The 27,742-nt window shown below is 47.3% G+C and overlaps 1 protein-coding gene across 4 annotated transcripts in view; it reads left to right on the forward strand.

The window, feature by feature from the left end:
• Positions 1 to 247: 247 nt before the first annotated feature.
• The window catches only part of PRDM4 (PR/SET domain 4), a 41,528-nt gene continuing 14,033 nt past the window's right edge, over positions 248 to 27,742 (forward strand). For 2 of the 4 annotated variants that reach the window (XM_090043145.1, XM_090043148.1), the window contains exons 1-7: positions 421 to 548; positions 2,725 to 2,858; positions 6,141 to 6,326; positions 16,823 to 17,617; positions 20,550 to 20,699; positions 22,871 to 22,989; positions 27,339 to 27,424. In XM_090043145.1, the coding sequence (XP_089899271.1) occupies positions 460 to 548; positions 2,725 to 2,858; positions 6,141 to 6,326; positions 16,823 to 17,617; positions 20,550 to 20,699; positions 22,871 to 22,989; positions 27,339 to 27,424 (1,559 nt within the window). In that variant the 5' untranslated portion in view covers positions 421 to 459. Of the gene's footprint in view, positions 549 to 2,724; positions 2,859 to 6,140; positions 6,327 to 16,822; positions 17,618 to 20,549; positions 20,700 to 22,870; positions 22,990 to 27,338; positions 27,425 to 27,742 lie in introns of all 4 variants that reach the window. The other 2 variants (XM_090043146.1, XM_090043147.1) reach the window with 2 other exon arrangements.

The following is a 27,742-nucleotide window of genomic DNA, read 5'->3' on the forward strand; positions in this document are numbered from 1 at the left end:
CTAAACAGCTGGAGAAATGGTTCTTTGCAAGATGTGGGGCCCAGATATGACACGAGGCATGCATTCAAGTGGGACCGGTGCCTCCACCCGGCTGTGCGGGGGCTCCCGGCCCAGGATTTGCCGCAGGAAGCCTTCAAGGCCAGGGGCAGGCGCTGGAGCGGCGGCGGCGGCGGGGGGAGCGCCACTCTAGGAAGAGCGGCGGGGGGGGGGCGCGGCGCCATGGCGGGAAGAGCCGGGGGCGGGCGGCGCTTCCTGGACGCGGAACAAAGCGGAAGCGGCGCGCTGGGCCTGGGGCTGTGCGCGCTCGGGCTGTGCCGGCGGCCGCGCCCCCTCCCCGGCCCATGAGGCGGTGCCAGCCTCGCGCTGCGCCCCCCGCAGCCATGCGGGGCCGCCGGCTGCTCCCGCCGCGATTGCCCCTCCTGCCGCGGCCCTAGAGCCGGGGCCGGGGCCGGGGGGCCCATGCTGCCTCTGCTGCTGCGGCCGCCGGGGGACGCCGCGCCCCGGCCCGGCCCCGGCCCCGGCCCTGGCCCTGGCCCGATGCATCCCAGGTGAGCAAGGCGGGGGGGGCGCCCTGCCTGGGGCCCGCGACACGTTACGTTTATTGCGCCGGGCGGGAGTGGTGCCACCCTGTGTAGGTTTACCCATACCCAGTAAGGTTTGGGGGTGAGTCGTGCCAGTAATGTAGACTGGCAGCAGGTGCTGAGGAGGGATCACGCTATTCGCTGGTGCGTTGTGCCATAAATGTAGCCGGGCAGCGGGTACGGAGGAAGGATTGTACCATTTGCTGGTGCGTCGCACTGTCCATGTAGACCATCCGCATGTGCGAAGTGATGATCATGCCACTCGCTGGTGAATAGCACTGTACGTTTAGATTGGTCACAGGTGTGAAGTACTGATTGCACCATTTGCTGGTGCATTGTGGCATAAATGTCAGTCAGCTGCATGGGCAAAGCAGGGATCCCGCCATTCATTGGTGAGTGGCACCATAGATTTAGACCAGTTACAGGTGCTAAGTAACGATTACACCATTCACCGTGGGTCACACCTTAAATGTTAGACCAGTTGCATGTGTGAAGTGATGATTGTGCCATTTGCTGGTGAATAGCACCATGCATTTAAATCAGTCACAGGTGCTAAGTTACAATTGCACTATTCAGTGGTGCATCATGGCATAAATGTAGACTGGCTGCATGGGCAAAGCAAGGACCCCACCATTCACTGGTGAATAACACTGTCGGTCACTGGGACCTGCAGCAGTTGCCAAGTCACAGTTGTACCCTTTGCTGATGAATTGTGTCATAGATGTAAACCAGTCACAGGCACCAAGGAAGGATCACACCCACCATTCACTGGTGAGTTGCACCATGAATGTAGGCTGGCCATGTGTACTGCATAATGATCATACCATTCACTGGTGAATTGTGCTGTAAATGTGCTGAGTAATTATTGCTAGACAAAGATGACTGTTCAGCTATAAAAAGAGTCAACCAGCTATTAAAGTGAGTGCATGCAAACAACTTCTATAGCTGGGCCCTTGGATATGTTGGTATGTCGGTTCTATATGGATGCAGATACGGCCCTCAAAGGAGACCAGAAAGGTCTTCAGCATGGTGAACTTCTGTTGGCCACTTCTCCGAAGTAAAGCACTGTGACTGCCATCTCATGGAATGAATTTGGTGCTAGCAACAGGTGCCAGGCAGACCAGACCGGCCCTGTTTGTCTGTAGACTTGATTGCAATAATGGGTGATAAGAATTTGAGTTTGCTTTCCCTCCTAGCAAATAGACCTAATAGGGCAGAAGATGGTAGTGTAGAATCCATACTGAATTTATTCTTCACTTCTGCTGATCTTGACACAGCTAGTATGTTAATTTGTGATGGCAGCTTTCCTTTGTGTACAATGGGAACACAAGTCTCTGAAAAACTAGATTGAGACTGCCAGCTTGTCCTCTGAAAAGCATCTATGCTATGGAAATGATTTTGTCCTTCTTGGCCAGCACCATCGTGGTACTAATCAAGGGGGCAAAGTCTCTAGTTCAGCAGTTCTGAGGCAAAGCAAGATTTTGTGTGGTTCCGTTTCCTAAACACATAAGGGACACCATCCTTGTTGAACAGAAATCAAAATATCAGTGCGGTGTTTGGTTACTAAAATAATTTGGTTTTTGATAGTAGGTTGTCACCATCACTGTAGATGAAATTAGTATGGTTTGCTGTTTTTGAAATAGGTATTTAGATGACAGACGCTGTGATACTTGAGAGAGTTCCCATAGGTTCGTCCAAACTAAATATAATTAAATAGACCTCCTCTTCCAAAACATAATTTGACAAGATCACAGAAGTTTGAAATAGAATATCCATGTCGGATATTGGGTGATAATGACTATTGCTCAGCAATCTTCTTTCCTTCTTGGACAATAGCAAATAAGTTAGGGCCTTGTTTTGTTTCTGTTTTAAGCCAGTGTCTTTATTGTTTTTTGGTATGTGATGTGTTTCGTGGGTATGAAGGGCATGGGATGTATTATCTACAAAGTGTCTTCTATTTGATAGCGAGAGAACTTTCTTTTCTGTTCAGTGAGGAAGATTCTTTTGAGGCTAAAGTGCCATACTAGTCTTAGATTTTTTTTTTTTTTTAAGTATGAAACATGTCTAATCCTGAGTCCGCATATAGTACTGACTACATATAGTTAACAAACTACGTGACCTGGCAGGTATTTTTCCTCCTTAGAATGAATGAAATGAACCTAAGTCCTGTGGGGATGGACCAGCTGACCTCATCCTCTGTGAGCAATGCCCTGCCTGTCTCAGGAAGTCACTTGGGACTGGCTGCATCACCTACTCACAATGCCATACCAGCACCAGGTAACAGAGAGCATTGTGTTTTTTGCATTTTTCTATGACACTTGAAAACCAAACTACTATAACATGGGAAATGTTCAGAGTTGCATATTAGCATTTGGCTTTATCTTCTAACAGCTGGAGTCATTAGTGGATGATATGCTCACACAGTTGAGCAGGTCTGTGGTTCTGTCATGTGGTGGCATAAAGCTGCAGGTGGTGGGCAACTAAACATTGCTTGAATCAAAACAAGAAAGGATGAGTTCTAGGCCCCTGGCAGACGTTACATCTAAGATATAATTAACCTGTGAACTGCATCATAAATAATAATGCAGCCACATGTTCAGACAATTAACGATGTGACGGAATGGGAAACCAGGTACAAAAATATTCCACAGAATATGTGTAATGTTTTTATGGCTGGTTTCCATTATGTCTTAAACTGAATGTATGGCAGGGTAGCTAATTGTCGATCCAGCCCTGGAAGTACCCTGGAGTCACTTGGAGACTCTTGTGTGGTCCTGGTGTTGGGACTAACAATCAGCTAATGGGCAGGAGCAGTAAGATGAGAGAAAAAGCAGTCTAGTGGTGTCTCTGGGATAAAGCACTGTGCAGCTGTTGAGGATGTGGGGTTCTGACTAGACTTCTCTATGGCTTGCTGAGTTGGGAAATTCTCTGGCCCCAAGTCTAGTTCTACTCTGGGATGCCCCCCCCCCCCCCCCTCTATTTTGCCCCAGTCCAAGTGGCATTGTGAAGCCTCCAAGCTGGCTGGAGGCTGATGCTATCCCAGGACTGGGACCAGCAATCGGCTGTGGGACTGCACAGGCTGATTGCCATGGGCACTTGATCCCCTGCATTGGCAAGTTGAAATGGTACAAATTTTGGCCCTAATGTCTATGAAATAGGATCGGATCCTTGCTCCTAAAGTCAGGTGTCCCGCCACACATGGATAGACAGCATGATAGGAGGCATGATTGTTGGGATCAGATTCCATCATGCTATTCAAGGAACAAAATGCCAAGGAGTCTTGCACAGTTCCTGCTTGAAGGAAACTGTTTTTGTTCTAATAGTGTTCATGGCCTAGCTGTGTTTTAATGCTGCATTCCTCTCTGTGATATTTTACTGCTTTGGTATGAGGTACATCTGAGAAACTTCCTACAATAGGTAAGGCATACTTAATAATGACTTATTTTAAAATGTGTGTGGTCTTGACCATAGAGAGCTACACAGATAAATGTCCATTACAAATATAATACAGGATCAACTCGTATATGCAGCAGAAAGTATTCCAGTCTCAGTTAGACTCTCCAGATTCTAGCAGAGGTGATCCTTTCTTTGGGGTACTGCTTGCTTCAGCCACTTGGACTTGGGGGGAAGAGGTGGGGTGTCCTAGGGTAGAACCAGCCCTGTAATAGAAGACTTTCCCAACTCCATGGAGTAGTCAAGTCAGAACCTCACATCTTCAGGAGCCACAGTGAGGCCAGCAGGATCACTGACTCCTGGCACTCTTTGTCTTGTGCCACAGTGAGCGCTTTCAGAAAAACAGTTGTTTACCCCGATATTGTCACGGTCCTTCCATGAGTACCCTAGCTTTCCCTGTCCTCCATACTCCTGTCCACCTTTTACTTCTTTGTCATCCCCATTCCTTCTGTTATCTCCTCTCTTACTATCAACCAACTACTTATTAGTTTGCCTTTTCCCCTGCCCCAGGCCTATAATGGGATGAAAAACACTAACAGCAAAGAAGATAAAAAGTAGATACTTGACAATGAAATGTACAAGATTTTAAAACTTTTCTTGGTTTGCCAGTTACTTAAAAATGTTAAGCAAGGTTCTGTTTAGTTGCCAACAATAAACTACTCAGAATGCTTGTATGTTAGGTTAAGTATATCATATTTACAATTATTTTAATAACTTTACTGTATTTACTCAAATGTAAGACAGTGGTTTTCTCCCATTCAGCATGGAGAGGACAGGATACCTCTAGTCTTAGAATTGAGTATGGGCCAGGCAAGCAGCTGCTGTGGCTCCAGATAGGGCCAGGTAGGGGGTGTATGGTAGAGCATGGGGAAGAGGTGTATGGTGTGTAGGAGCACAGGGGGGAAAGGTGGGAGGGAGATTTCAGGGAAAGACATGCATAGAGCAAGGGGGCTATAGAGGAAAGGACATGTGGAGTAAAGGGAGCTTGGGGGGGAAAAAGCATGTGTTGTATGGGGGAACATGGGGAAAGGGGGTGCGCAGGGAAGGGACATGGGGAGGTGTGCAGTGCAGGGAGGAACATGAGGGAAAGTGCACAGTGCTGGGGAAAGCATGGGAAGGGGTGGCAGGGGGAGCACAGGTGAAGGGACTCAAAGTGCAGGGAAAGTGGCACAGGGCATGGGGGAAGCGGAGCCCAGAGAGGGAAGAATGCAGGGAGAGGGCATGGAGTGTGTGGGGCGGGTGGGGAGGGGTGGCAGGGAGAGAAGGGAGAAGGGGCATGTTGAGCAGCAGGGGAACTGCTGTGGCTCTGGCCCTGACTCCAACTGGGGTTGAAGGCTGAAGCCAGAGCTGCCACTACTCCTTGGTCCAGCCAGGTGCTCTGTGCTCCCAGGGGAGATGCAGCAAGAGCAGCTGCAAAGCTAAGGGGGGAGGGGGGACAGGCATAAGAAAGGGACAGCTGGTAGGAGGGAGGAGGCACTGTGGGGATTGCTGCTTGCCCCTGTACCTACCTGCCTCCCTGCTGCACAAGGTAGGGGGGAACAGGGGGAGTAGGACAGGGTTCTCCCCCTCTTCCCCTGCTACTTTTCCTGTGTCAGTGGTGGGAGGAATGAATTTAAGATGACCCTCCAATAACTAGATTCTGTACATAGAAAATTTTAGGAAATTTGTTTTAATTTTCCATGTCTACAATCTAATAATTGGGCAAGTCATCTTAAATTCAGGGTTGTCTTAGATTCGAGTGAATGTGGTAATTTTAAAGAATTGCTTCTTGAGTATACCAAAATAGAAACGGACAGTTACTGGGAAGTCTTGCAGGTGGAGAGTGTGCTTTGGGACTCTGGGAGCTATTTAGGTTTTGGGTTACTCTTGGTTACATTACAATAAAAGCTCGGACCTTTCATTATAATGGAGGGTTAAACCTATGGTGGCAAAGATCTAAACTTTCAAAGTTCTCAAGGGAGCTTTGGCTGCATAATTCCAATTAAAGTCAAAAGGAATTTTGACTATTCTTGCAATGCACTCCTAACCCCTTAATAAACATTTGGTTGTGTGTTCACTAAACTTGAATAGCTCCACTGAATTTTAATAGACATTTTCTTCTTGCAGGCTTGCCTGTTGCAATTCCAAACCTGGGCCCCTCCTTGAGTTCTTTGCCCTCTGCCCTATCTCTGATGCTCCCAATGGGTATTGGAGATCGAGGAGTGATGTGTGGTATACCAGAGAGAAACTACACCCTACCTCCACCACCGTACCCTCACCTGGAGAGCAGCTACTTTAGACACATTCTACCTGGTAAGTAGCATGGCTCTGACAACTAAAGGTGAGATCACTCTTAAGGGAGTGCCGTACCAGAAGCTTGATAGCTTCTACTATATTAATGTGACTGAGAGAGAATGTTCTACATAGTATTCCTTATCATGGATCCCCTGAATGCTCCCATCTTTTGTGCATCTGTATACCACTGTATAAGCAATACATGGAACCACCATGTTGGTTCAGTATACTAGATATTTAATCCTTACCTCTGTCATCTACTCCCCTTGGTTCAGTATTCTGTTTTACTTTTAGGCTCACCGTATATATGTTGACATACATGAGACTGTGTATTTCAAACTCTGCTATTTTCATTCCATTTCCAGTAGACCTTACTGCAAGATCAGTGTAAATTTAAGACTAAGTTACGGTAACTTCATCTAAGAACAGTTTCATTTCTAGCATTCCAGGGGCTTCTGTATGAATGGTTTTATCCTGCTCATCAAAGAAAATAAACCTTTCAGCTGGAAAGTCTGGGGATTTCTCATCCCACAAAGTTCTCTTATTATTCTCTAGCTGTTGTGATTGGCTTGGCATATTAGTTCCTATTACCATTTCCCCCTTCTTTCCAGTTCAGGTCTGCATTTTTATTTTTGTACTGTAATGGTTTTCCGTGTAAGCATGTTTTCATCAGAAGGTATGGATTTTTTGTTTTAAATTGGGTCCTTATGTTTTATGCCAGGAGTATTCAACCTCTGGTTTGTGGGCCAAATGCAGCCCGCAGAGCCATCACATCTGGCCTGCAGGGCTCCCCATGGAGCAGGAAATTTGGTACCAGGGGAGTAGTGGCCATTAATATGGTTACTCTCCACTTGCCAAATTCCCAAACCCCAAGCCCCATGTGCCCAATTGCAACTGCGCCATGCCCCCTTGGGCTGAGCCATGCTCCTTTTCCTTGCAGGGCCAAGCTACACCCGTTTTCCCCCATGGGGCTGGATTGAGACAGGGACGTGCCTCCTATTCCTGCTTAGTCTTGGGCCATGCATGCCCCCTTTCTCTTCCGTGGGGCTAAGCTTCAGTATCTTTTCCCTGTGGGCCAGATTGCAGCTGGGCTGCCCCGTGCCCCACTCTGCATGGCTGGATGGTGTCTACTGTGTTGGTCCCGGTGTCAGATCAGGACCACTGGTGGGATCTGGCCACAAGACAGGGCTCTGCCCATCCACCCTGCTGAGGAAAAAGGTTGAGCACTTCTGCAATTCTACAGTTCTGACTGACAGTGAAGAGCAGAGAAGAATGTTTTGCCCAAGGTCACATAGTGAGTCGTCATCTCAGCCTTGATTTGAAACAGAAACATGTTAGGTGATACCAGTGTGGCTCGTTAATTCCAATCCAGCCACTTAACAAGCAGTGGCTAAACTCGCTACCAGTACTCTTTCATGCTGAATACCTGTCTGTTTTATGAATATAGCTATAGTCATTGCTTCTTTGTTCATTTCTTTCACCACCATCTTCAGTGAAATCAATGCTGCCTAAAGTCGTCGTCTTTTTTTTTTTTTCATTTTTTTTAATTCTGCTTATTTTTTAGTTCAGGTCCTAAAGTTTATCATTATTTCACAGAATTCTTTTGTTGTCTTCTTACTGTCTTCCAACCAGGAACCCTTCTTGATGAAACTGCTTAGTAATGTTATCTCCGAAAGTGTATGAAACAATTTGAATAAAACTGGCCTTTTTATTATTGTCATCTCGGCATAGTCAGTATTTTTCTTTGTGTCTATTAACTCTATAGGAAGAATATCTATATTTTTGTATTAATGATGAAAGTTGACAAGAAGCCTGTTACAGTGCAAAAGGTTGCTATGTTTGTGAGGGTTGAAAAAGTATTATGCTGGCTGAGATTCTGTAAGTATGCTGTCTTCCTGCTGGTATTAAAACAGTTTTTCACAGTTCACTGTGTTGTTGCAGTAACTCCTCTCCCAAAGACTTCTTAGTTCTTTCTCCAGTGAATTGCACTAAAATCCAGTCCATTGTTTCTCTGTGTTTTGAGTTGTTATAAACCTGTTAGTTACTAGGAGGCTGTTCAAAACTGCCAAAAGTAGTGATGCAGTGATTCACAATTCAACTCCTTAAACTAGTCCTTGACATGAGATGAAGAGGCAGTATACTCAGCCTCAAGGGAAGAGAGCAAATGATTTATGTTGCTTCTGAAGGATGCTGTCCAAGCTGATCCAGGAGGACACCTGATGACTTCTTGAGAAGAACAGTGGTGGGACTTAACGAATTCCTTTCCTCTTAGCCAATAAGATTTTGAATTATGGATGTGGGGGTGTAAGTTGATGCATCTGGAAAGCTTCCTCCTGTTTCCTTACTCCTAGCAAAAATGTATCAGTGCAAGGTGTGATTTTTAAATCCCACTGGCAGTCTTTCATCCTTTTGGCTTTTGAAGACTTGGATAAGGTCTCTTAAACACAAGAATGCAAAGGTTGCTTATATCTAGAATGTATATATTTGGGGGGGGTGCCAGGAAGTCTATAACATATTGCCAGAAGCCCAGCCATCTTGTATTAAATTTACTAGAAAATTGGGGTCTGGACAGATATATATGTGAAAGACCAAAACTCCTACTCCAGTTTGAAGTACTTGCAGTTTGGAGTGCTTTAGGCCTGGACACATGAGCATATAGCTGCCTCCTGGTTGAAGTACTTCAAAACATGATAATCTGCAGCTTGGAGCTGCTGAGTAGAGATCCCAGCTTCACTTTTGGCGCTGAGTCTTAAAATTCCTGTCCAGAGAATACCAACAGATCCTCTCTTGTTCAAGATAGAGTGTTGCCACCTACCTGGGGCTTGCTTTCTGCCCTCTCCCAGTTTATCTGCCAGCTTCTGGGCTACATTCTGGCAACTTTACAGTGCTATAAACCAGGCATTCAGAAGGCACCTTCTCAAGCTGTGCTGTGTGTTCAGTCTATCTGAGTGTCCAAGCAGGACATGATAGAAAACCTCCTTCTTTGGGGCCACCTGCAAGTTGCTTATATGAGCAGTAAGGGGTAGATAGTCCTGTGGACCCATGACAGCAAGGTGTGGTGGCAGAACTTCAAGATGAGCAGGATCTTCCTGGCAATCTGCACTGGCTTCTGCGTGGGCAAGTTCATGGCTAGACTGGCTGGCTGAGTGTGATGCTGGAACTGCATCAAGACCATCAGTGGTACCCTGCTGCGTGCTATATGTCAAAGTACATCAACTGCAGAGCACAATAAACCACCCAGAACAGAACTGGATGGTCAGAGGGTTTATGGCTGCTGTGGTCTTTAGGTATTAAAGCTTGGTAACCATTATGGCAAGGGGAGCGATGTCCTTTGGTACTCCCTGTATCAAGATTCATCCTATGACTGGGCAGTTAGCATTAGGGGCTATAGGCTTTACAGGCAGGGGGATAGAGAAGGAAGGAAAGGTGGGGGTGTGGCATTCAGTGTCAAGGAGCAATACACATCATCTGCCAGCAGAATGGGGTCAGAGGAGGGGCAAGCTGAAGTGCTCTGGGTCAAGATACAAGGGGGCCATGGGGAGAGGGATCTAATGGTAGGGGTCTACTACAGACCCCAACCAAGGGCAGGAGCTGGATCGGGAATTTTCGGGCCAGCTTGCAGAGGCACTTAAGGCAAGGGATGTAGTTGTCATGGGTGATTTAAGTTACCCGGACATCTGTTGGGCGGAACAGTCAGCCAGGTCAGACCGTTCCAGGAGGTTTCTGGCCGAGATGCAGGACCTCCGCTTAATTCAGAAGATGCACAGTCCCACCAGAGAAAATGCCCTGTTGGACCTGGTTCTGGCCACAGGTGATGACCTGGTAAAGGGCCTCCAGGTTCTTGACCACCTGGGTGATAGCGATCATCACTTGCTGGAATTCGCCATCCAGTGCAGGGTGTCAAGGGCCTGCAGCAAGGCGGTAGCCCTAGACTTCAAGAGGGCCAACTTCAACAAGTTGAGGAGATTAGTGGGAGAGGCGCTGGGGTTCTCGAGAGCCGGGGAACTCAGTGGCCAAGATGAGTGGTCGTTCCTTAAGAAGACGATACTCAGGGCCCAAGAGGTGACCATCCCAACAAGAAGCAAGGGGGGCAGGAGTGCCCAAAAGCCCCCCTGGCTCACCAAGGGTGTCCGGGAATGCCTGATTGCCAAAAAGGTGGCATACAACCGGTGAAAGGGGGGTGCTATCTCCAAAGAGGAATATACCTCCTCTGCTCGGGCCTGTAGGGGGGCTATCAGGAAAGCTAAGGCAGACGTAGAGCTAGGACTAGCATCCAAAATCAAAGATAATAAAAAGTCCTTTTTCAAATATATAGGGAGGATGAAGAAAGCACCGGGAAATGTGGGGCCCCTGCAAGATTCTCTGGGCAATCTGGTGGTTGTGCCAGAGGAGAAGGCAGATCTCTTTAACCAATTCTTCACCTCTGTTTTCTTGGGCAGGGAGCGGGACTTCCCCACCATGATGCAAGACAGACTCGAGGGGAATGCCTCCAGACCTCAGGCTGGGGAGGAGTGGGTTAGAGAGCTTTTGGAGGGGCTGGACGTGCTTAAATCAGCAGGTCCAGATGCTCTCCACCCCAGGGTGCTGAGGGAGCTAGCAGGGGTTATTGCAGGGCCTTTGGCATGGCTTTATGAGTGCTTGTGGTGCTTGGGCCAGGTGCCAGATGATTGGAAGATAGCCAACGTGGTCCCCATCTTTAAAAGGGGGGAGGGGAGGACCTGGGCAACTATAGGCCCGTCAGTCTTACCTCAACCCTAGGGAAACTCTTTGAGAAGATCATCATGGAGCACATCTGCAATGGGCTGGCTTCAGGGATGATGCTCAAGGGCAACCAGCATGGTTTCGTTAGGGGCAGGTCATGTCAGACCAACCTGATTGTCTTTTATGATCAGGTCACAAAAGCATTGGATGCAGGTGTTGTAGTGGATATAGTCTTTCTGGGCTTCAGCAAGGCCTTTGACACTGTCTCCCACCCCATCCTCATTAAAAAACTAAGTGACTGTGGCACTGATGCCTACACGGTCAGATGGATTGCAGATTGGCTGAAGGGTCGTACTCAGAGGATGGTGGTGGATGGGTCATATTCGACCTGGGGAGAAGTGGGCAGTGGAGTCCTCCAGGGCTTGGTCCTGGGGCCTGTGCTGTTCAATTTCTTTATCAGTGATTTGGAGGACGGGGTGAAAAGCAACCTGTTTAAATTCGCTGATGATACCAAAATTTGGGGTGACGTGAGCATGCTAGTAGGCAGGGAAAGACTGCAGCAAGACCTGGATAGGTTACAGAGGTGGGCTAACAAAAACAGGATGTGTTTCAGTACTGACAAGTGCAGGGTGCTGCACTTGGGCAATAGTAACCAGCAGCACACTTATAAGATGGGAAACTCCCTTGAGAGCACGGAGGCAGAAAGGGATCTTGGAGTTGTTATTGACTCCAAGATGAACGTGGGCCGACAATGCGAGGTCACAGTTGGCAGGGCTAACTGGACCTTGTCGTGCATCCACAGGTGCATCTCAAGTAGGAGCAAAGAGGTGATCCTCCCCCTCTACGCAACACTGGTCAGGCCGCAGCTGGAGTACTATGTCCAGTTCTGGGCGCCGCACTTCAGAAGGGATGTGGGCAACACTGAGAGGGTCCAGAGGAGGGCCACCCGCATGATCCAGAGATAACAGGGCAGACCCTACAATGAGAGACTGTGGGACCTGAACCTGTTCAGCCTTCATAAGAGAAGGCTGAGGGGGGGACCTGGTGACTGTCTATAAACTCACTATGAGGGACCAGAAGGGTTTGGGAGAGACCTTGTTTCTCCCAGCACCCCCTGGCATAACAAGGAATAACAGCCACAAGTTGTTGGGGAGTAGGTTTAGATTAGATGGCCGTAAGAAGTACTTCACTGTCAGGGCGGCTAGGAGCTGGAACCAACTTCCAAAGGAAGTGGTGCTGGCTCCTACCCTGGGGGTCTTTAAGAAGAGGCTTGATGCCTACCTGGCGGGAGTCATCTGAGCCCAGTTTTGTCCTGCTCAGGCTGGGGGGTCGGACTTGAAGATCTACAAAGTCCCTTCCAACCCTACTTCTGTGATTCTGTGAAGCTGGAGAAATTGCTCTTTTTTTTTTTCGTTTGCTCCCTTCCCCCTGTGCACATTACCTACACTTCCTGTGGCTCATGAAGCCCAACTAAGCCCTTGGATCCCAGGAAGGAATTGTTCAATACTAGCTGAGCAGCTATTGGATGACTAGAGTGCACCTTTGGACATTTCTGGGCACAGTGAAGGGCACTCTAAGTAAACTTAGATGCTACTAAACTCTGCCTATCCTGGATGGTCATTTTAACTTATGCCATTTCACAGGTCTGGGCAGCAAAGACCCAGAAGCTTGCAAGGTAGTATCAGGCACCCAAGGCTGGGTCCCACAACCCAACAACCATGACGGCATTCTTGGGAGGGGGATGCCCTGAAAAACTACTTCCAGAGGTGTGGGGCTTCAAGATGTTTTAAGCCAATCAAAGCCTGGAACAATTTGTATACTGGCTTATTAAAAAGTTCTTCTGATTGACAAATGCTTCAAACATTAAAATGTGTGCTTTAAACCAAAACCAAATGGAGTGAGCTACAGATGGGGTGAATTGGGGGCGATGTATTAGCCAGAGTAAGGAAAGGGAGAAAAGCAGGCACACTGAGAGAGACCTTGTCCTGCTAGGCTGTGCTCAGTGTTTCCCATAGTGGGAGGGGCTCTTTGGGAGTTGGATGGTGAGGCAGCATCTTTCTGTGTTGTACAGAAGGATTGAAGGGTCTTGAGTTCCACACCATCATGCTGGCTCTGGACAAGAACTACCCAAGATACTATGAGAAGAAAGGAGCTGTTCTTGCTCTCCTGTCCCCAAATCCTCCACAAAGGACAGGAGTCTTGAGCTAGTGCTCAGGTGAGGATAAAAGGTTCAGGTCCTGGCAGTAGCAAAGGCTGGTGGGTGGGAGCAGAGTAAGTGAGGTGGGGTTGGGAGTGTACTCATGGAGGAAGGTATGGGGCCTGTTCCTGGTGTGGCTGTGAGGGCAAAGGGAAGGTTTGGCCATGGAAAGGGGAAGGAGAACATGGGATGAAGGTGCATCTCTGTGTGGGTGTTCTATGAAACTAGGATGGTCAGGTGTTGGTGCTATTCTTTTAAGTGCTGAACTGGGTTAGGTGTGCAGATTTTTGGGGCTAGGATGCATAGATTTTTGGATTGGGACCTGACCCTAGTGTGACCCTGTTTGGGGGCTGGGCAGAATAATTTGCTGTGGTGCAGCACTAGTGGGGACTGGGCAGCATAGCTCTGGCCCCATGAATGATAGGGTTGCCCCAGGACCTTGCTGCTTGGTAGATCCAACAAAGATAGTGTCACTGAAAAGAGGGTACCTTTCTGTAGTGAGTGTTGAACTGACTTCATACCTCCAAAGGAAGCTTCAGGACCTGCCCACTAATGGCTGGGCAGCAGTAAAGCATTGATATGTACCTGGCACAGCAAGTTCCTCAGCATCTGTACAGAATGCCAGCTACATGCTGAAGTTGCTAACAGAGAAAGATGCTCCATGGCCCAGTCTCAGCTTGCAGAAGACCCTGTGCACCACTTATGTGAGGTCTCCCTGCTAACCCTGTGAAATTCCACCACTGACTACAATCAGATGAACCCATGGGCCTCGCTACCTCCTGCCCAAGCCTGGACTCCCCGATGCTATATGCCATCCACTGTCAGGGAAGCTCCAGGAGCCTTCCTTCTATTGCCAGGACACCATCATGCTGGAGCTGCAGCCCATAAACTAACCATGACATTTAAGCTAGTAGCAGTAAGGGAGAGATGGCCAAGCAGGCTGACTGCCAGATTCTAATTTGTGCTGTAAGAAATGCAGATCTCTCTCTTCCTACTTGTTACCACTGCCCTTCCACTGCTCCGTGCTCTGCTGGTCAAGCAATAGAGTCAGGAGCGGGGAATAGGACTGGGTTTTTATATGACCACTCTGTGTCGGCCGGTTTGCTAGCTCAGTAGGAGCTAGGGGCTTCTTACTGTCCTCCTGGTTTAGTGATTCGTGTGTAGGAGTGGAGGAGAAGGAGGAACAGGTCTGTCTCCACAGGTGGCCTAGAGCAGTGAAAGTAGGAGGGGGGTGATGGTTCTTCAATTTTATTGTATTTTACTGTATCCTTTGTGTTAGTTGCCAACTAGGCATTCCCTAAGTTGGGTAGAGAGGGGCTGCAGAGGATGATGGTGAGTAGGTGGATTTGACCTCTCCCATAAGAGAAATGTCACCCAATGTAGCATGATGGCAGGGACAGTGGGGTGGTACCTATGGGGGGGGGAGGTTCACTTTTCAGAATCCTTGTTGGAGTAGCTGTTGATTGTAGAAGGGGAATGGGAAGGGAGGAGAGAGCTGTACTTCACGCGCCCCTGGGGAATGGGCCATGCAAACCCCTGTAAAGATGAGAGAGGCTAAGTTGTCCTGACATGAATTAAGTGACAGTGGTGAGTAAATTCCCAAACTATGCTTTAGTGGCCCGGCTCAGCTTTCCACAGAGTTCTCCATTGTTGCCTCCCAAAAATGCAAAATTGGCACCCATCTGGCCCAAATGAATGGTGTGTGAAAGGGCCCAATGGGAGAGCTGCAGCCAACTTAGGAATTGGCATGAGCACACAGCCATACCTGTGCATCAGTGGGGATCGCTTGTGCTCCTCTCCCCTCATGGCATAGGACGTAGCTGCACCCCCAAGGTGCCTGCATGACCATCTGTCGGTCTCTTTTTGCCCCTCTCCTCTTGAGTTAACACAGCAACCCACCTCTGAATGGCTTTGAATTCTCCACCTCTAATCCATCACCATGGGCCTGCAGGTTGGCATGTGTGGGTGCATCCTGGCCCTTGGGTGACAGTGGATGTGTGGTAGGAATCATAGGATGAATAGTCCAAAAGATATCTGGAAGATCATTAGGTCTGGTTCCCTGCCATAGGCAGGAGGTTAATAAGCTCAGACTAGCTCAATGAGGTGTTTATCCAGCCTCCTCTTGAACACCTCCAAGGATGGAGACTGCATCACCTCTGCTGGGAGTGTGTTCCCAGTTCTAGTTACCTTTACAGAGAAGAAGTTCTTCCTTATGTAAGGGGGATGAGAGGACAGGTTGTCTAATGATGCTGTCACAGTGTTGGTGTATTGCTACTCACCAACTGGTCCCATGCTCAGGTGTGCAAACATTCCCTCCAGGTGGCTCCAAGAAGATGAATGCTTGAGGTCAGTGGGGATGGTCAGGGGGAGAGGGCGGGTGCTCCAGGATCTCTGTCAGTGGCCTCCAAGCTGTTATGTCCTGATGGCTGGTGTCTCTTGTTTGGCAGTCCCAAACTGAAAGATAAGTGGTTCCTCCTGGAGATGTTCCTGAGCCAAGTCAGGAATGGAAGTTCCGTGCAATCCTGCTAAGCCACATCACCATTATCAGAAGGCTCTGAGTTCACCTCAGAATTGGTGATGAAGTGGGTCTTAGTGGAGTTACCCTTGGCTAGCATACACGAGAGGTCTTTCTGATACCTACTGGGCACCTGACATACAGCAAGCATCTCGGGCTGTCCTGTCTGGTGCCTCGAATATCTTCCTCTTGGTGTCACACTGATGTCAGTAGTGGTTACAACCATGAGGTGCTATGTCAGCTGCTATCCATTTGTATACAGCCTGGTTACAATGACTCGTATTTAGGGAGCACTGGGAGGGGTCTCCTTAATCCAACTGGCAGGAATGTCTGTGGCTTCTCCCCACCTCCAGTGCTCAAGCCATTTAGCAGATGTGACAGAGGAGGCATGTGTAGATGTTCTTGGCACAGGTTGTTGGTGTGGCACCAAGTGGGCTCTTGAGACTGCTCCACTCAAAAAGCTGAGTTGCTGGACAGGTGGTCAGCAAATGGTAGGAATGGCCTACTTTTGAGGCTAGTTGTAAATGTACATGGTTACACACTTCTTTGACCCTGATGCAGTCAAGTTCAGAGAGAGTCACAGAGGCATTGCCTTGGAGTAGTGAGGGGTATGGAGCAGAGTTTCTGTAAGTTGCCAGCATACTGACCAAATCTCTGTCTCACTCTGCTGGAGGATGCAAATGAAGCACTTCAAAGTTGTTCCTATTTACCCAGGGTCATTGTTGAGGTGGATTGAGCTGAATTGAAGCACTTCAGCAGCAGGTGATGCCTGTCTCCTCACTTCTGGAGTACTTTAAAGGCATTTGGAGTGCTGCAAATGTTACATCTGTCTGTCCTTGGCTTGGTGGATGGGAAGTAGCAAAGATGATTTACCACAATCTTACAGATTTAAACTGCACTTGCAGAACTGGCTAAAATGTGTATTTTTAATTGAAAATAAATGTCATGGGCATGTGAAACCAGTAATTAGATTTAATGCACACTGACGTTAAAATAGCATGCTGAAATGCATTGTAACCATAACTTAGTATTTGATAACTAGTACTGTAAACTTTCTCTTTTTTTTTCCCCTCCCTCCCTCTTTTTCTTCCCTTCCACCAGGTATCTTATCTTACTTAGCTGACAGACCTCCACCTCAGTACATCCATCCCAACACTATAAATGTTGATAGCAATCCAGCATTATCTGTCTCCAATAATCCTTCAGCCCTAGATCCCTACCAGTCCACTGGAACTGTGGGGCTTGAACCTGGGATTGTCTCCATGGACTCCCGCACAGTGAACACACATGGTGTTCAAAGCCTACATCCTAGTGACAGCCACGAGGTAGCATTGGATACTACAATAACCATGGAGAGCGTTTCAAGGGTAACCAGCCCAATCTCTACTGATGGCATGACTGAGGAGCTGACAATGGATGATGTAGCTGGGGATCATTCTCAAATCCCAAATGGCTCCAGGAATCATGAAGCATTAACTGTAGACACAGTGGGTAACAACCTGGCTTCAGATGCAGTAGGACATAGTGGTGTCATACCAATGCATGGTAGCACTTTGGAACTTCCTGTTGTCATGGAGCCTGACCACATTGCCGGACGGGTAAGCGCAATATCAGACAGCACACTAAGTGACTCTATTCATACCGTGGCCATGAGCACCAACTCTGTGAGCGTGGCACTCTCTACCTCACACAACCTAGCTTCCCTGGACTCTGTCTCCTTGCATGAAGTGGGCCTCAGTCTCGAACCTGTGGCAGTGTCTTCCATAAACCAGGAAGTAGCCATGGGACCAAGCCATGTGGATGTGTCTTCAGACAATCTCGCCTTTGTACCATCATCGCTGCAAATGGAAGACTCCAATTCAAACAAAGAGAATATGGCTACCTTGTTTACCATATGTGAGTGTGTTGGTGTGGTCACTTCTGCTCTGGGGTAACATGTATAGATCAACTACAGAAAGGTGTGATATGGAGACTGTCTTGCAGCCAGCTGTATAGATTTCTGGTTGGGACAATCTGTTAAAGCCATAGGATTAAATCCACAAAAGTTGGGGTGTCTAAACTGAGGATTAAACTTCCAGTACCTAGGCATGATGGGACAACAGTTTAACATCATTCACTACCTAACTTCCTGTGCTGCCTGGAGATTGGATGCTTAATTACTTACAAACTTTCAGGCTTTTGTGGATTTCTTATTTTAAAGAGAACTGTATTGGGTGAACTTCTTTACCAAAAAATAAGATGTAATTATACCTTGTGTGTGTATACATATTATAAAGTAGATTGGTTTTGTAAAGGTCTTATTAAACCATATGAAAAATACAAATATGGCACTTAACAGAAAACACTGAAAAGAGGAAGGAAAGGAATTGAGAATTCTTCCATTTGAATATACAAATCATGGCCAAACACCAGTGGGTTTTTTTAATTGTCCTTCCCTACAGTAAAAGTATTAACTTCAATCTGATGGGTTTCATACATGAGGAAAATTTTTAATTTTCTTATGAAAATCGGTTGATATCCTTATTGAGAAATGCATGCTGCCCTCTGTTGCCAAGCACACAGACATCTTTTAAAAAATAAATGGCTTGACCAATTTTGTGATGTCTCTTCTGAACTTCTGCGGTGAGTTGGTTACTCTTCCATCCCTGCCAGGATTTGGTCCATCTGATTATTCCTATTCTACACTTTTTCCCCAATTTTTATAGTCTTTATGGTCCGTGACATAATATTGTTGTGCTCCTTGGATCTTTGTCCTTGTACAAAAAAACTTTCCCAAGCAAAACGTACACATTTTCACTTCCAAATAAAATAAATTGTGGCCAGATAGGTAAAAGCCAGGAGGAAACAACAATTCAGTTAGAGTTTGATTCCCCTTTCCACTTTACCCACCCAACCACCTACATGCATTGGCTGTGAGAGCTATGGGAGAGCAGCACCTCCAGGCAGAAGTACAGATGTTCAGATGCAGAGTGGGCAGTAGCATGTCTCACCTGTTCTGTTTCAAGATGCGATTGTTCAATTACAAAAAAACATAAACACTGTGATTCTAAAGCAGACGCTCCTTTTTTTTTGTTTTGTTTTAATCTTCATTCCTGTCAGTTCTATTTAAGTTGTTGTAGGGTCCCTATTACTACTTCTGCTTTAGACCTGAGTGTCATTCTTGCACAGTAGTCTGTTTTAAGACTAACTTATCTGCTCAGCAACCAATGTGTTTAGAATTGTGTAGTAAATAATACGGTAATTCAGATGGGTCCAGATTTTCATATCAGTACTGCCATTGGGAGCAATTTCCTAACCCCACTGACTTCTCTAGAACCATGACACTGTACACTAGTTGAGGATCTACCCCACTGAATTGTGCCTTCCGCTACAGTTAAGCCCAAAGAAATAAATGCGGCTATTTGTGGGGGCACTGCTTACGATTTGGCCCACAGCCCAGTGATGTAACTGGGCACTTGTGTGCCCTGGGCAGGAGCCACATTTGGGGCAGTGCCAGAAAAGCAACCACTGTTCTTTTTGCCTTCCCACCTCAAAGGTCAGCACTTAGGGCTGGTGCTCCCCCTTACACTACTGCCACAGCCTGTTCACTTTAAGATCTCTCTAGATCTGCCACTAGATTACCTTCTTTTTCTTCAAGACTTCAGCTTCACAGGTGGAGAGATAAGGGATTAAAGAGCCTCGCTGAATAAGAATTGTCAGCTTTGCTTATAATGAAATAGAGGTGGCAGCTTTAGTTCTGATAATCGAGTACAGTATAAAATAATCTGATCTAGGGCTTCTCTCTAATTTATTCCCATCCAGTTCCAATGCTGCCATTCAATGAGTTAATTTTCAGTAGAATTCCATAGCGTTTTGATGGAGTAATACATATCAGAATTTACTTTGAGTGCTTTTGGACACACATTGTCATTCGTACAGTTTAAAGTTTTTCTAATGATTCCTTCAATGGGAGTTTCAAGTTTTTCTGTTTGAGTGAAATTATTTGTGCTCCAAGACCTTGAAAGAGAAGTAAATAGCAAGGGGAGAATGAAATGGGAGAGTCATGGAGACCTGGTCTCCCTTGACCAAAAAATAAAATTCTATGCGTATGAGCAATTTCTATGTAAATTCAGCCAATCTAATAAGAAACAAGTTTAAGAGGTGGGTTTTTTTTAATAACCGGCAGCAAAGCCAACTCTATTTGTAATCTGAAATGAAATCCATATACAGCTGCTGTCAGAACTCTGTCCACTTAATGCTAATGAGGGATACAAAAGAATAGTCTGTCAGTCCCTTTCCTATTGCTGTATTGTCACTGTAAAATATATTTAGAAAAACTTGTTAAGTTAGTTGAATAGACAGAGGCATCTCAGGACCAGACCTGGGCTGGCTGTGATGGGGCCATTCTTATATAATTCTCCCTTCTTGAATGTAACATCATATTAATCTTACTTAGTTTAAAATCCGGTTAAGTTGATGAGGTAACTAGTTAGAAGCTACCTCTGGGGTCATATTGGGATAGGAGCTTCTCCCTTTCCACCTTGTTACAGAATTCCTAGGTGATGTTCTGTAAAGTGCTTACTTTTAATTGCCTTCATTCATCATCTGTAATCATCACCTATCATGCTAGTTTCTTCCTTCCGCATTGTTTTGTCTTATCTAATTAAATTGTAGGATCTTTGGCAGGAAAAGTATCTTAAAATATATTTGTAGAGGGCAGAGTGCAAAGGAACCCTGGTTTCACCTCAGACTTCCTAGTGGTACTGTGATATCTAGGTGATATCTGGAGATTTCTAGGTGGTACATGATATCTCACTGGTCTGTGCTGTCCTTTTCCCCCCACCAACAGGGTGCACACTGTGTGACAAGGCGTACCCATCAGACTGCCCAGATCATGGTCCTGTTACCTTTGTTCCTGACACCCCAATAGAGAGCCGAGCAAGGCTTTCCCTCCCAAAACAGCTCGTTCTACGGCAATCTATCATGGGAGCTGAAGTTGGTAAGCATCCCGTTACTGTGCATCTCTACAAAGCCATAAAAAAACAACCAGACTTCTGTGACCTTAGCACAGCCAAGATATTATGGAGAAAGATTTCGCACATTAAGGTAGCTCCAAAAATGTTTCTCCAGAAGTCACCAGGATAGCTTAAATTAAGCATCTTATTTTGTGGTCATCTTTTAGGTTTTGTTTAAACTAGGATGTAAAGGTGGGGTATGAGAACATGCTTGGCAGTAATGCATGTGTTATGTAGGTAAGACTGTGTGTGTGTTATCATGTGTTAAGATGTTGAGTTGAAGCATGATAGGAGTGAGGAAAGTGGCATGGTCTTTGTAGTCATGTTTATATGGCTTCTCGCCTGACCCTGAGGTCTCTGCTGGAAGAAAAAAAAAAAGCCCCTCCACTCACTCCTACTTGGCTCCATTCGGGACAGCATAGGTGACAGGAAGCGTAGGTGACTTGTGAGAGGCTAAGAGAAGACTTGAGGGCCTTTCCACTGGCATTATGAGGCTGCCCTGAACTCTTTCCTTTCCTAGTTGTTGGCTTATAGTGTACTTACCCACAAGCAGCTTATTTTGTCAGAGGTGGACCTGGGATTGGAAGGAGTTGTGTGAATATGCCCTTAACTCTTCTTGCTTTGCATACATTACACTGTCCTTTCCAGCTATGTTTAGTAGTCTGTTCCAACAATATATTTTCAAAGCCTAGTCTAGACAGATCTTAGAATAGGAGGCATGTTAATCTTGGGAGTTGTAAGTATTCAGTTATAAATAAGTCATATATTAATCCTTTCCAGGCAAAACATATTCTACTTTCAATGCTGAAAGTTTTACACAGCCATAGTAACTGAAATATACATAAAAATAACTTAAGTCTCTGTGTTTGAGGTAGTATTTTTCTGTTTTGAGGGGGGTTATCAGTGTTTGGAAGAGCAAAGAACAAGTATTTCTGAAAGACGTTGGCATTAGATGACTCCTTAAATAAAACCAAATCCATAGGTAGTGTAAATCTCCAGAGGTATGCCAAAGTCAGGAAAGCCACGCTGATTTACATCAGATGATAATATGACATTTTATCTCTTGACATGGGCAATGTTGCTAGTCATCACCCTGCTTAAACTCTTCTTCTGCGGACAGAACCATATTCAAGTCTCCATTTAATCAAATTCAGATACAGCAGTTAAGTAACTTTCCCAGCATCTGGCTGTTGGAACTTGATAAGCCTACAGTGAGTAACAGTTAAGTTACGTAAGACATTCATTGAAGACTGTTGTAGGATGTTGGGAAGCAATCGAAAGATACAGAGGAAGCGAAGTAAGTCTACCATTTGCTAGCTAGGTTTGCAGGTTTGGTTATCTTCTGGAAGCAGAACTGTTCGAGACCCATTTTTCCCACCTGTTTTGCATCTAGGTTATGACCATTCCATTTAAAATGGACTTCATTACTATAAACCTTGCCTTTGTTATCTGGAGAGTGCAACACATTAAAACAAGGGGCTTAAATTATATGGAAACTTCAGTTAGAAGACAATGCGTTTGCTAGTTTGCTTAGAGATGCATCCTGTCAGGAGCAGATTACTCCTGTTCTCTCTGAGCTGCACTAATTTTCACTTTATTCTTGAAAGCTATTCAGTGTATTGGTTTGGACTTATAAATGTAAGTGTTTAATAATAAATAATATGCATGCAGGAATTCCTCTGCCCATGACAGAAATACAGCTGCCTCTGGGGAGAAATACAGAAGCTGCTTAACAATGCCCAGCAACAATTCTGGAAATTCCTGGGGATTAGGTAGGCAAAATGTAGTTACTGAAATTAGAATGATTAGAATTCTGCTTCTGCAGAAAGCGTTTTGGAAATTTTAATGGATAGAAGTAGGCAGGACCTTAGTCCTACAGCTTACCTGAAAGTAAGTGACTTGCATTTGAAAGCCAAAACAAGTACTATAATTGCAACAAAATAGTTGTTGCAGTTAGGCTTCTGCTAGTGTCCTGTGATGATGGCCATTCTTGTTCCTGCAGTAATTGTATTTGATTTGTGGAAGAGAGGCTTTTGTAGTCTGATGCTCAGATGTAACCCTTGGAGCATTATTTGTCTAACACCACACCTTTCTGCTGTACTTTTATTGGTTGTTTGCATAACTGTTCATACAGATTTTGATTTTTTGTTGACAGGTGTGTGGACTCGAGAAACCATTCCCGTGAGGACTTGCTTTGGACCACTGATTGGGCAGCAAAGTCATTCTATGGAAGTAGCAGATTGGACAGATAAGGCAACCAATCATATATGGAAGGTTAGTATATGTTTTCCCAAGTCCTGTGCTATTGTCAAAGTTGCTAGTGTGGTAGTTTTATCCAGGACATAGATTCAATCTTCTTCCTCCTCCACCCAAAAATGAGGACTATATTGACTATTTTTTTTAAATCTGCTATACAGTAGGTCCTATGCCAGGCCACAAATGCCAGCTGATACTATGTGAGGTATATACTACCAGTTGGACCTGACATGTAGCAGAACATGCTTCAGTCAGCAGCTAGGCTAGATAATGTATGGCCTTGTGGCTTCTAGCATTCTTGTGGTTTTGAACACTGCATTGTCATTTGAACTCCCATGGAAGTAGTGGTTTGTTTGTTTATACCACAGTTGGTCAGAGTCCCTATAGAAGTGATAAACAGGGATCCTGGTTTTCTCTGTTTAAAAATCCCATATTCTCTGATAAAAAACCCTCCGAATTTCTCTGATTAAAACCCCACAAATCTGCATTTTTCTGTGATCAAAATGAAGTGCCACTATATATGTAGGTATCAGTTGAACACAGTGTGTTATTGATCTATTTACATATTTAAAGCAATTTGGAAGCCTACCAGTGCCTTAGATGGCAGCCATCCATCCTTCTGGATCATGGTGTATGCATGAGAGGTCACCCTGAACTTTAACACACATATCTAGGCAGGGGTATGGAGGAGTGGAGGTTGCCCAGACCTTTCATCCCCCCTTTAGGCCACTGAGGCAGAATCCAAAGGCTAGACCAAGTCCAGACATTTGGTGCCTCAAGGCTGTAGTTGTATAAGCATGTGGGTATCAAACCCAGGTTTCCTGTGTGGTAGACAATGATTTTACCACTGAAACCACAGGGGGCTTCATAGTGTCTCAGTTATTATAATAAAATAAATTCTAAATACATATATATTTTGGTGTTTGATTTTGGGTTTTTTATCATGAAAAATCACAGCTCCCATGCACCTTCGCTTACCAGGGCACAAGTCCAGCTGCAGCTGTCCTCCCCCCTGCTTTGTGGTGCTGAACAGCCGTGATATGCCGGTGCCCTACCCACGCCCTCACTTCTGATCTGCAGCCCCCTGCCCACCCAGCCCTGCTGGTGCCCATGTCTCCCAGCCTGCAACTCACTGTACCTACTGGTGCCCTTCACTCCCATCTTACAGCCCCTAACTTCTGACCTGCAGCTCCCTGCCCTGCCAGAGGGGAGGTGGGGGGCCTAGCTGCCAGGGCTGTGGAACCCAGCAGCTGCTGTAGGTGGAGTATGGAGTCCAGTTCCCCCACTTTCCCCCCTTAGGTGGCATGGCAGGAGTGGAGCTGAGCAGAGCCTGTGGGGGGCAGGGGAAGATGTGGGCTACAGGACTCTTGGGACTCCTTGCCTTACTGCCCTCCCCATGGGAGCCTCCGTGGCCCAGCGGTCAGGACCTGGCATGGGAGGGTGGAGTGGGGTGGGGAGGCTCAGTGCCACGACTGCTGCCCTGCACCAGCTGCGTTGCCATGGTGAGGTGCCCACTGCCCACCCAGCAGCAGCAGGGGGTGGGAGGCACAACTCTACACTGCCACCCCCACTGCTTCTGGCATGGTAGGGAAACCTCACCATGGTGGCATGGCTGGCTCAGGGCTCCCAGTAGTGGTAAGAGCGGCGACAACACCAAGCCTCCCCACCCCATTGCCTTCCTGTGCCTGGTCCCCTCTGCTGGGCCATGAAGAATCCCTGGGAGGAGGCAGCAGAGCATGGAACCTCAAGCCCCACAATGAGCATCCCACATCCTGCTGCATCCCATACACAAATCTGGGGGGCATGTGTCCCTCCCCCCTTCTCCTGTGACACGTTGCCTCTGGTGCCTGACCCCTCCCCAGGCATGTGTGTAGTGGTGGGGAGCCAGACCCCAAGATGAGCCACCTGTGTCTCTGTGCTGCTCCCCAAGTTGGGCCCTGCGGCCATGTATTCCAGCCCTAGGCAGTTGGGCAGCACTCCCAGCCACCAACCCAGCTCCACTCTGTCACTGTGGCTGCCTCAGTCTATCCCCCACACTTCGTCTCTGCTCCCCCCAACCCCCACAGATCACCTATACCCCCCCTCCCTGCTACCCATAGTCTTACCTGCAAGAATCTGATGGAGCTGCTGTCCACTGCTGCCTGGCTGTATTGTTGGTCACGTGTGTGCATGCACGGGCGACTGGTGCCTTCTGAGTCAGGTGGAGCACATGTCCCTCCAGTGGCCAGTCAGCAACTGTGGGGGGCCCACAGCCAATCATGCTGACCTGGAAGGGCAAGCAGGGCACCCGGAAGTCACAGTGGTGCTCCCAGAAATGCCAGCGGTGCTTCTGGTGTCCCCACTCCCCAGCTGGTGCTCGCAGGGGGGACACCGGCACTCCTGCTTGCTCCCCCCACCTATCGCCTAAGCAGGCGATGCACCAGCCCTCTCAGGGTGCACGTGCATCCCCATGCACCTCCTACGCATCGCCACGGGTGCACATACACATAGCACCCCCTGCATCCTGTTTCCCCAAGCAGTCTCTTGCAGGCTGGAACTCTACAAGCCTGCAGAGGGAAACCCACAGTTTCCTGCCTTTTTCTCCTTTAAAGGAGAAAAACCATGTTTTTTGGCCACAAATGGAAAAAACTGGATCCTTGGTGATAAGGTAATTACTGCCATCATGCAAGGGGCACCAGAACCACTCCTCATACCAGGAATTTTTTCGAGGGCAGGAATAGCCAAGCAGGCACAACCCCTATCCTAGTAATAGATCTGGGAGGCAGGTGGGGCAGGCAGAATGGCAGGGAGTCTTTGCCATGACGGGCCCAGCCCTGCATCCAGTAGCTTACATGAATGGGGAGGGGAAGTGAACAGGGCACCAGGTGTGAGCAGTCCCAACCACAGAAATGTTGCAGCTGACGTGTAGCAAGTCTGGCTTGTAGCACAAGCCCATGTTGCTTGATGAAAACGAATTGTGTTCGTTCGTGTCTGTCACTGAGGTTTCCTCACTTGGAGTTACCATTTTTCAAAAAGTATTTAAATATAAACTAGTTAATATCTGAGCTGAATGGTGCAGATCAGTGTTTCTCAATCTGTGGGTTGTGACCCGAAAGTGGGTTGCAAGAATATTTGAAAGGGTCTTGAGCAAGTCCCAGAAAAATGCAGGAAGGCATAGGTTTTCCTTGCAGGCTGGCAGCCTTCCAACTTGCAAGTTGCTGCCTGGGATGTTTGGAGGCAACAGGCATACATGTGTCGGCGCGTGCATATACACGTGGCCAGGCAGGGTGGTGGGAGCAGCTCCAGCAGCTAGATGCAGGTAAGTCTATGGGGAATGGAGGTTGGAGGTCCAGGACTTGGGGACTGTCTGTCTGCAGGAGAGCTGTGTGTGGGTCAGGGGTGTGTGGAGGAGATGGGTTTGTGAAGGGAGGGCAGGTGCCTTCCAGTGCTGGGGGCAGACAGCCAGGTGCTGAGGCTGCAGCAGGGCAGTGGGGGGTAGGTGGGGGAAGGTGCCTGCCCCTCCAGCAGAGAAAGGGGGTGGGGCAGGGAGCCCTTTGGGGGCAGCAGGAAGCTTTGTGACCAGGCCAGCAGCACTGGGGCCAGTGCCTGTGTGCATAGGGGTGGGGCATCCAGGAGACAGTACTCTGGGGGCAGGAGAGTCTATGACCAAGCTACCTGGTGCAGCATGGCAGCTTCAGCACAGGGCAGGGGGGTGTGCCACAGGCCACCCCTCCTCCTCCCTCTAGCCAGTGCTGCGGCCGGACATGCTCTGCTGCTGCCCACATGAGCCAAAGCTGCTGCAGCCACCACTCTGGCCTGAGCAATGAGGGCAGCTGGGGGCCCTCTCTGGCAAGGCTCAGGAGGTGAGGCGGGGAAAGGGGGTTGGGAGTTAGGGGTACCGGCATGGCCCAGGGACTGTGGGTTGGGAGTGACGGACACAGGCAGGGCCAGGGGATGTGGGGCAGGACTGGCCATTGATCTTTATAAATGGGTCCTGGTACAAAAAAGGCTGAGAACCACTGGTGTAGATGTTTGGAAAGAGATATGCTTGGACTGTAAGAACAGTAGCTGAAAGTATTTCTGTCAGAAGCTGAAAGGTGATGCGTGAGTGGGAAAGCGATTCAAATAAAAGCTTTCAGAAGAGGGACTGGGGTGTCAGTTGTGTTGGTCCTTAGGTTGTAATAGGGGGTCAGAATTTTTGTGCTAAGCAGAGTTAAGGGAAGTGGTCAAAGAAGTCACATAATAGGTGTGTGGAAGGAGATCTCTTGCTAGGAAAGCTCCCTGTTCAGTCTAGGTAAGCATTTCCTCTCTTAAAGAAAGCACTGGTCTTTGACCAAAATCACTTGCATTGTTTATCTCGATGCTACATGCTTTTTCTTTTCTGTCAGATGTACCACAATGGCGTCCTGGAGTTCTGTGTCATTACAACTGATGAAAATGAATGTAACTGGATGATGTTTGTACGTAAAGCCAGGTAAGAGCCATCTTTACCCCAGCTGAGTTGAATTGAAACCTGTGGTACTGTCCATGTGACTCTGATGTCTTTCTGCCTGTAGACTGAGGGGAAATTGTAAGGAGTGAATGTGTAGGCCACTGCAGGGGCTGCCCTACTGACTTCTTGAAGAATGGCACTGCGTGAACATTTGAGAAATTTCTAGGCAGCTGGACCTGTAACTGGGAAAAAGAAAGGCCAAGGCAATGGGGTTGGGAAGAGATTTGAAGGGAGAGCTGGTACAAGCTGAATGGCAATGGACCACTCCAAAACATTTACTTGAATCTAGTGGGGCAAGCA

The sequence above is a fragment of the Crocodylus siamensis genome, chromosome 4 (assembly GCF_052110815.1).
Source record: "Crocodylus siamensis isolate JL-2025a chromosome 4, ASM5211081v1, whole genome shotgun sequence".
Classification (NCBI taxonomy): Eukaryota; Metazoa; Chordata; order Crocodylia; family Crocodylidae; genus Crocodylus; species Crocodylus siamensis.